We start from the raw sequence: 10,083 nt of genomic DNA, 5'->3' as shown, positions 1-10,083 counted from the left end.
GGAGGGAAAAAAAAAACACTCGAAAGCCATTTTATTACCCATTTACCTGAGGGCCTATGCTGCCAGTGGCACTTCTAACGTATTTTATTAGTTTGGTTCTTAGTTATTAAAGGTAAATTCTGGTTTATTAGATTTTGGACCTTGTTTTTTGTTATTTTAGTCAACTTGTCTTTAGTCCGTCACGAAAGCAATTTGGTTTAAATGAGGACCCAGATGCAGACATGGAGATATCTCCAAAAGTTGATTCTGTTCATCTGGACGTAGCGTTTTCTGGGAGAAACATTTCGTCACTCATCCAAGTGACTTCTTCAGTCTCAGCTGACTGCAGGTTTCCCCAATCTTATAAACAGTACATTTGCATAATGACTGAAACCAGCCCACTGAAGGAACAATGGGCTGTGAGGTCAGTTCCTTAATCATAATTATGCAAATTCTCATGACCATTGATCAACAACCACTGACCAAAACCCACTGATCAAAGACCACTGATCAATGGCCATGAGTACCATTCACAGAGAGTTGGGGAATGGCTGCAATCACAGCATTGTAAGATGGCGAAAGATGTACCCTTAGGCCCCCTCCTCGATTCAGAGATGGTCTTTCCCTTTTCACGTAAATGGCCTCCTTGACTCCACGCTCAAACCAGCGTTCCTCCCTGTCCCTGGTTTCAGTCATTATGCAAATGTACTGTTTATAAGATTGGGGAAACCTGCAGTCAGCCGAGACTGAAGAAGTCACTTGGATGAGTGACGAAACATTTCTCCCAGAAAACGCTACGTCCAGATGAACAGAATCAACTTTTGGAGATTTATTTTCCTGGATGATTGAGAATGCATCAAGACGAAGACATGGAGATAGTTTCAAAAACAGAACAGTCATCTTTATTTAATAAAACTGATACAAAAAATAAGTCCAACAACACGTAAACGTCAGTGAAGGCAAACTAAAATAAAAGGGGCAGCTGCTAGTCTGCAAAAGGTGTGCAAGAGAACCTGCAGCCGGTTGGAAAACTCTGGCGATATTTGTGTCAGCTGTCAAAGACACAAAATAATTCTGCCTGAATTGAGCTGGAACGTCGCAGCTTTGACGTAGCTGGTGACACCCCCTAAACCTACGCCGTAACCTTCCACGAAATCTGACGTGCACCTCGCAAGAAATGTAACTACATGTCAGGCCGACGGAGCCATCATAAGTTACAGCATAGATTTCAAACTGAAGCATGGTTTATGTCCCGTGTTAGAGTCAGTCTGTGTAATTTGTGTTCATAGAAATCATATAATTTGTTTGAGATCCACTTATGGCACACACAGTAACCATAATCAGTGTTTATTAAGCTTATATCTGCACAATTCTGCACTCTAATTTTACACTAAAGATTATTGTCTTTTGAGCCACTTGACAAATTGGCAACCTGTCCAGGATGTACTCTGCCTCTTGCTCTGTGACAGCTGGGAAAGGCTCCAGCCAACCTCTCCCACAACTCTTTATTGGCTAAGCAGGTGAAGATGGATGGATTGTACCAGTTTTGGCACATAGCACAACCTTAAAAATTCAGCTCATAATGACAAAATTAACTTCTTTGTGTCTAATGCCAATGTTCAATGCTCATTATGTAGTGTAGTAAAGTGGATGCTTTAGATCTATTGATTTTATTTTTTTAATGGACCAGATTTAAGAAGCCCAGAGAGGAAAACACAGTTGCACAGACATAAAAGGAAAGGTAGTGCGAATAGAATGAATTTTGATTGGACTTACTGAGATTGCTAAGGTGGCTTTCATCCAGGATTTAACTTATTTTGGAAAGGGATCTGCTTGTTGTTAGTATTGGTATAAAAACAATTAACAGTCAATGATGCTTTTAGTGTCCATATGGAGGCTCTTTGAAGACAGTCTTGAACACAGGATGCAGGATGCCAACACCAGTCCTTTGTCAGAGTTCAGGGTTTTGTACACTTCCAACCACTTCTTAAGATGCTTCTAAAATACAAGATTGCAGCACTTTGTTGACTAGAAAAATGTTGCCAGTGTGCATAATAGAGCAATTACATTCCCCTCAAAGCTGAAAGTGCATTCACATAAAAGGGCCCGGCAGTCATAAATTGGGATGGTTGTTTACATCTGACAGTTTGAGTTGTAATTTTACTTTATTTTCTCTTCAGATGAAATTGGCTAACGTTGAGTTTTTATAATCACCCATGGTCACATAGCTGCTTGTGCTTTTTGCGCATGAGAAACTCTTCTTCTTTTTTTTTAAGCAATGCTGCAGTATTCTCAGCAATACAGAGTAATTAAGACAAATAGGCCACACGCACCATTTCTGGTTATGGTTTTTGAGCTTATTTCGTGAGAAGAGAATTATTTCATTAACTTTTACTTTACAATCAAGCCTTCGACTCTTTTTATTCCTTCTGCTTCACCTTATTAAGGTGTTTCTCACTCTGTGGTTATGTTCGAAGTTTAAATTCAAATGGCGGATGTGATGCTTTATAAGCCTGTTTTATCAGGGATCTACTGCAGCAAAGCAAACACGGAGCAAAAATTAGGAATCCCTTTTTCTTAGCAGAATTAATCAAACATGGACTGGTGGTGAAGAGTTCTCCCTCTTGGCAGCGTTTTATAATGAACCAGCGGTATTTGTTCGGCTGCCAACCTGTAGTAAGTGGCAGAATTAATCAAGCTTATCTTTGTAATGTCAGCTTTAATCAACATTGCTTGGCATGTTCTGTGCCCTTTGACATCATCTCTATGCAGAAGTCAGCTATCTGCTCGCACACACAGTTTTGGATATAATGGGTTACACAGAAATTCACACACACACCTGCAGCATAATCTCTATAAACAGATTCTGCATAATACTATGAAGGCTATCCGGGGAAGGGACAAGAATTTTATTACCAGAAGCATTCTTGTTAGGTCACTTTAAGTCCAAATGTTATTTACCAATCATATCCGTGGAGGTTCTGGTTGCATTCATGTAAACAGTCACTACGGAGAGAAAAATGAGGATTGCGTTTGCTAGAATGCATGCGATAACCATGCATTTCTAGCCATTGCCTGCTGCTGATGATTTAGCTTTTATTAGCTTCTTAAAAATCATCTGCATTCATAAACCATGACTATCAGTGTAACTGCAGGTATTAAAATTGCCCATTTCCACAACGGTTAAGTCAGCAAACTAGCTAATGCGTTGCCCAATTGCCTCTAGCACAAATGAATATAGAAATGCATGTGAAATCATTATATGCTATATACACTTTCAAGCACCCACACAGAATCTCACTTATGGAGCACTATAGAATGATTCAGGAAACAAGGATGTAAGCATATACAGTACACTCTGCAGGTAACCATGGCGGATATGAGATGAGGAATAGCCGAAATAAAGGCGTGATGATATAAAGGGAGACAAATATAAGTGAGATTGTGTTTATAAGGACCACTGCAGAGGAGAAACAGAGATATACAAACACACACTGAGTCTGGCTTCACTCTCTTTATTAGATACACAATCATGGGGTCAAAAAATAAGAACACTGCAAACAACCTGATGATGAAAAATGCAGCAGATTTATTACCAGACAACATTTCGACTAGGATGTCGTGGGGTAAAGCTGAATTCCACAAAGAATCAGAGCCATTATGTCGAAACACAAAGAAATTTCAGGAAGAAATGGAATTGACAAAACCATGTTGTGGTTCTGTTGATTCCATTGCTGGTTTGTTCAGTCACCTTACGTAACCGGTGTGATTCTGCGTTGTGTCTGATAAAAAAGGTAAAAGAAAAAAAGGCCTCCAAGTAAATAATTTGCCCACTCCAGCTCCTCTCCCACAGGGGAATTGTAGAAAAGGGCTGGCATTTATTTTTACATTGAACATAAAGTATGGATTTACACGTAACATATTTGACATAAGATAAATCAAAAACAACACAAAATCCGACATACCTGATAAAAAAGGTAAAAGAAAGAAAGACCTCCAAGTAAATAATTTGCCCACTCCAGCTCCTACGACCAAATACAAACAGTGGGGAAGAGGGTTAGCTCAACCCACCACAACTTCCAAGCTAGCAAGAAGTATATATCCATGCTAGCATTTATGGCGCCTAAAACCCATTTATGATACACACATACTACACACTTGTAACATCTAACAAAAAACAGGCTTAATAATGACAATAATTGAACTAAAATCACAATCAGAAACATCCAGGTGGCTAAATATGCATTATATGAGCGTTTTACAGTGTTGGGAAATAAATGACACCCACCTCTCCCACAGGGGAATTGTAGAAAAGGGGAGAGGCAAAAGGGGTACACTGTATTTATAGGGTTGCACCAAAGAAGAAGAAGAAAAGAATGAGGAGGGGCTCTAACTGATAATGAACATAACTACAGGCTTGGAGGTCCTAAAAGTCAGGTATAAAAGGAACAGTTTGGGGGTTTAGAACACATTTTGTGTAATTATAACAATGTGATTTATGACCCTGTTACATTTAGCAACATTGTCAGGAAGAAAATGGCACCAAAAGAATCCTAAAGGGAAGTATAGGTAACAAACTACTTTTCAGTCACACGTTGCATTAATACCAGATTAACGAGATAGCAGTGCAGAGGCTTCAGGATTTGCAGAATCTTCCGGTTTTAAAGATTTATTCACTATTTAAAGGGATCCAGTGACAGTTTTCAGTATTTCCACTGCAAACAATAACTGTTGATAGTCTCAAGACCAGTCACAAGAGGACCCTCGCTTGTTTGGGCTCCACCTCCAAATAGTCAAAAGTCAGTCGATTTACATCTGATCGCAGAGAGCAACCTGTGAGAGCGTGCAACTGCAGCAGCGTGTGCAAAACGTGTGCGGGTTGTTAAATTTACACACGAGGAATTTTAATTAAATGAACAAAAATAGCATGGCAACAAATGCATTAAAATTAAAACTTCCTATAATAAATATGTGCTGTCTTTAATTTACACACTCAGTCTTTAATGCTAACCTTACCACAAAAATAGAGCCATCATCAAAACCACGTTTTTCACCTTTAACTGATTCATTTTTAATTAGGTGGGTGCTGTGACACTTCTAAAACAATAAGTACCTGCCCTGCTTTTCCTTTATGTGGCTGTATAAATAAGGTAAAACCAAGAACAACACACTACAGACCCAGTGTTTCTTGTTTAACGCCATAAACGGAGCTCACTATCTCTGCAACTCTTTGTCTCGGCGTCAGTTGAAAGGGATAACGCTGACTGACAGGTGGCCTGGTGGAAAAGCTTCTTTGGAGGGCCGTCACTCTGGGAGAAGCCTCCGAGCTCCATGCTGTCTGAAAACCACCAGAGCTACAATAGGGCAAACGTCATGGGAGGCCTCCTCTCCTCACTCATGCTCCCTGTCTGCTTCCCGCCAGACATAAGAATTAACAAAGGACTTTACACACTCAGATATCATTTACACAAACACACCCAGTATCTGATGGAGAAACCTGAGATCACTGGAGGTGAATAGTGTCTCAGCTGCTGCTGGAAAATTTCCCTGCTTCTGCCTCTTTATTTTTCCTCCATTACTCTTAGTGTCATTGCTTCTGTTTTGTCTTTCCTTCCCACCCCCTGATGTTTTCTAGTGACCTTTTCTCCTGACCCCCAGTAATCCTCCCCCCCGCCTTTTCTTTTGCTCTCCTTCCCTTTAGCTTTCTCCTATATTCCTCCTTCTTGCAGCTACATACCCTGTAGCCATTTCCTGTCATTTTCTCCCTCGCTCACCCTTATCCTCTCTTGTCACCCTGAAGTATTCCTGTCACCTTTCTCCCTCCTTCTCGCCTTCGCCCCTCAAATCCTTTTCTATCAACTTTCCCCCTTCCCTCGTATATAACCTTTCTTTTATTGACACGAAAACCCCTGTCTGTCACTTCACCTTCCTGCCCCTCCTGCTTCACATTTTTCACCCCTTCCTGCACAACCTCCAGTCAGACCGTCTTGTTACATGACCCACATACAGTAAATTTTGCAAACTCTCCCTCCTCTCACCGTCTCTAATCTTTCCTCTTCCCAGTCCCTCTTTTTCAGTCAGCTAGTCAGCCTGCATACAGTGATCCCTGTCGCACACACACACACACACACACACACACACACCTGTCAGTTGGCCTGTCCTACTTCCACCACTATTTCTTTTTTGATTAAATTTAAATGGTCAACTTTACCAGCTGGTCGGTGGAGCAAGACCTCTTGGTTGCAGAGTAATTACCTGACATGGCTATGGAATTTGTGCTAAACTCATAGATATAAATCACATGATTTATATCTCTGATATAAACCATGTATATAAATCACTGATGACTTAAAATTACTGAGAAATAACGTCTACTTAAGTAGTTAGTTCACACCACTGAGAAAAACAAACAAACAAAAAACACCAGCAGGTTTATCCAGCAGGAAAAACCATGCTGAATGAATGTTCATTCCAAAATAGTCTCGACACACACACACATTCATGTCTCTTCTGTTTGGACGCGCTCATACTTTGTCTCCAGCTGGCTCTAGACCTGATATTTTTGCCAAACCCTAAGCATCTAACAAAGCATCCAAGGAGATGGACGGCTGCAGACTGTAAGGACAAATAGTTATTCTTCCTACATTCACACAGAGTGTTGCATTTAGCCTCTGGTGAACACATTTGCATCACTCTAAGCATCGACTACTTGCAGATTCCAAAAGTACAAAACTGGCATAACCATAAAAAACAGCGAGAAGCACTCACTAATCAGAGGCAGGATAGTTATCTTTGACATGTTGCCTGACCAAGCCAGGGATAGAACCACCAACCTTCCAATTAGTAGAAAACATGCTCGATCTCCTGAGCCACAACTGCACATGAATTTAACAGGAAATTTGATGATCTGGTTTGACCGGGAAATGGAAACTAATTGCAAGGAGAAAACAGGCAGATACCAAAACAGACTGTTGTATCAACCGCTGCATAAAATACCAATATCAATGCAGAAGTTCTGTCTCTGCTGACTCGTTATTCCACACAGGAGTCCTGATTGCACCAGCTCCAAGTTTAGCTCCTGCTCTATCTTTCAGTGCCTGAGCTCCACTCATAGTCCCTATTTTCTGTCTTTTTGTCTTAACTCTTTGTATTCCACCAGACTGCAAGTAAATTTGAGCTCTCACCACAGGCTGAAAAGGAAAAGAAGTGATGCAGGTCATCTTCTAATTTGAAAGGTTGTTGGTTCAATTCTTGGCTGCAAGATCCACACCCCAGAGGACAGTGTTCAGAATCAGAATCAGAATCAGAATTTATTTGTCACATACAGGTTGCCCTGCAGTAAAATGAGACACCCCCCCCCCGACCTTACACATATAACACAGACATTACATTGGGGTTACAAGTCGGAGATCGGCAGTTATGGAAAAAAACACTGAAATGTACACACAATGGGAAGGTACAAGAGGAAAAAAAGAGACCCCTACTCATGCTGTGCTTCCATGGTAGGACAGCACGAGAACAGGAAACAAAAAAACTCCTCTGCACAAAAAAAGCACATGAATGTTCACAGCACAACATTATGAAGACATAACAAGCCACAGGGTTGGGTAGGGGTAGGAGTAATCCCAGGCAACACAGCAGACATCCTGCCACTGCGCCGACTCGCCAGCGCGGGCCCAGACCCGCCTCGTGTTCCCAGGAGGTAACAAGCATCGAAGGCGTTGGAAAGGGAAGGGGAGATGAGTGAGTGCTTATCAGTGTAAGTGTGTGTGTGTGCGTGTCCATAGTTCAGCTGAGACAGTGTCCTTCGCCCTATCAGGCTAAGTAAACAGTCCTCCAGCCAATCCAGGTGTCCTTGCAGGGATGGGGAGAATAGTCATCACACAGTCGTTATCAGGGAGTGTTTGTCCGGCTTCAGCCTTGGGCCTGTGCAGCTGGCGCCGTGGTGGTGTCTGCATTTGATCCCGAATTTGTTGATTTATTGAGAATTTTCAAAGCTGATCTTTTTAACACTCTGATACTGGTCTTTCGATCTCCCGTTGGAGAGCCGCGAGCCTCCCCATGATGGTATCAAACTTCTGATCCGTGGTGTTATCATTCTTTTGATTCTGAGACCTCACAACTGCAGTGATCCTTTCTGTGATGTGATCCAGCTTTCGCTCAAGGTTCTCATTTTGAGCAGGGCCCTCTCTGATGTATCCCACCATACGCTCAATGGTGTTGTTTTGAGCCTTCACAGAAGCCGTAAGCGTCTCCAAGGTGTTAACCATGCTGCGTTCGTTGTGAGAGGTCGCAACTCGTCCCGTCGCTTCGATTCCAGCGGGCAGCTTTGGGGGGGTTTGAACAGCCGGTTCCGCTCTGTTATTTCTCCGATAAGTCAGGGCCATGCCAGCTCCGATCAGCAAGAACCCCGTTATCATGGTTCTGAATAGGTAAACATCTTCAGCGTCCTCGATCAACAGTCCCGCCAGGCACACGAGCCTCCATTTCTGCCACCCGTCCATCGTGTAACCGGCAGGGAAAGTCCCTCCGGGGCACTCGGGCTCTCCCGAGCCCAGACTTCTCGTTGAGAAGAGGGTGTCAATAGCATTCAGAGACCAGTTGATCAAATCCATAATTCTCTTTTAGGTTTTAGAGAACGACAGTGAGAGACTGTTCCAGGGAAAAGAATAATGCACATGAGACAGACAAGGACAGAGAGGCTAAGCAGGGAAGATAAGGGTAAGGAGGAGAGGAGAAAAATGCGACTGCCTCCGCTGAGAGCCAAACGAGAAGTGTTGGGGAGTAACGGAATACATGTACCGCCGTTACGTATTTAAAATACAAAATATGAGTAACTGTATTCCGTTACAGTTACCGTTTAAAAAGGTGGTATTTAGAATACAGTTACTTTGTTGAAATAAATGGATTACACGGCGGTACTTTCCTGTTTCATATTGTGGCGGGTCAGGACTGTTTGGGTTTTGTTTGACAGCTACGTTCTGTTGTTCCAGGTGGCAGCGTTACGGTTGCCATGGTTACAGGGTGACCTCTCTCTCTGCGTGTTTCCTGGTGAGAGAGCGCCTGTTGTTGTTGTTGTGCTAAGCTAATAGGCAGAATGCTACCAGTATAGCTCTAAAGAATGTAGCATCATAGGCAGTGTAGTCCGTGCTGCAGGGAGAATGGACTGCCATACACGTTATGTGTCTGTGAGCGAGGGAGGGAGAAAAAGGAAAAGTATGAGCTGTCATCGAGCAAAAACGGGAGCTGGAAGCATGTAAATATAATAATAACCACTGCAGCCAAGAAGAGTGCCTGACGAGCCCAGTTGTAAGTAAGCTATTAAGACTCGACTGTACACCGTGTTCGTGTTTTCCTCCAAAAACAATAAGTTCCGTTGGAGCAGCCTTTCAACGCCTCTCTCTGTCTCTCGCTAGCAAAGTTGACCCAGACAACAAAGTAAAGCTAGTTTTCGGCTACGAGCCCGACACAGAACCCACCGTATTAGCCAGAGGTCCCTTTACTACGGTTCGGAGCCGCGGACCTTCAGTAACAGTAATAAAACACAGCAATAGTACATTCATGTAGTTGTAAACAGCATGATAATATATTAAGTAATCCAAAGTATTCAGAATACGTTACTCTCATTGAGTAACGTAACGGAATACGTTACAGAATACATTTTGGGGCATGTATTCTGTATTCTGTAATGGAATACATTTTAAAAGTAACCTTCCCAACACTGCCAGAGGATGTATCGGAGAGCACGCTGGGTTGTGTATTAATGTTAGATAAAAAGTGCTTAAAGTAGATGAAAGGTTGAATGAGGCAAGTTGTATAAAAGGGTTTTAGTGCTCAGAGTAGAAAAGCGCTATATAAGAACATGTTCATTTACCATGGTTTCAGTGCTATCTACGTACAAAAGTTGCAACATTTATATTTAGATACCATCTGATTGTTGGGGCAGATTTTGTTTAACAGTTCATACAGAGCATAGCAGCAGAATGAAAGACTTTATGGTGCAGTTTATATTTTCATCACATATAGATTTTTTTAGTATAGGTGCAAAAAATGGTGTAAGATAATAATAAACCTGTAGCATGGCACACAAAGATGCAGGTAGGA

At 42.0% G+C, this 10,083-nt stretch overlaps 1 protein-coding gene and 1 long non-coding RNA gene across 2 annotated transcripts; both read right to left on the bottom strand.

Moving 5' to 3' along the window:
* Positions 1–441: 441 nt before the first annotated feature.
* LOC146505750 (uncharacterized) lies at positions 442–851 on the bottom strand. Its single transcript, XR_014877598.1, has 2 exons — positions 689–851; positions 442–651 (listed from the first exon to the last, which is right to left on the bottom strand). It is a non-coding gene; the product is annotated as an uncharacterized LOC146505750 (long non-coding RNA).
* Positions 852–7,269: 6,418 nt separating this feature from the next.
* Positions 7,270–9,686, bottom strand: LOC146505749 (uncharacterized). Its single transcript, XM_085182839.1, has one exon. It carries the CDS (start codon positions 8,592–8,594, stop codon positions 7,986–7,988), a length of 609 nt encoding a protein of 202 aa, XP_085038965.1. The 5' UTR covers positions 8,595–9,686; the 3' UTR covers positions 7,270–7,985.
* Positions 9,687–10,083: the final 397 nt, after the last annotated feature.

The sequence above is a fragment of the Neolamprologus multifasciatus genome, chromosome 13, assembly GCF_963576455.1.
Source record: "Neolamprologus multifasciatus chromosome 13, fNeoMul1.2, whole genome shotgun sequence".
Taxonomy (NCBI): Eukaryota; Metazoa; Chordata; class Actinopteri; order Cichliformes; family Cichlidae; genus Neolamprologus; species Neolamprologus multifasciatus.
This window is presented reverse-complemented; position numbering and strand designations above follow the sequence as displayed.

Coding starts and splice junctions, on each gene's coding strand:
- LOC146505749 (XM_085182839.1), bottom strand. CDS start 8,594: ATGGATTTGATCAACTGGTCTCTGAATGCTATTGACACCCTCTTCTCA.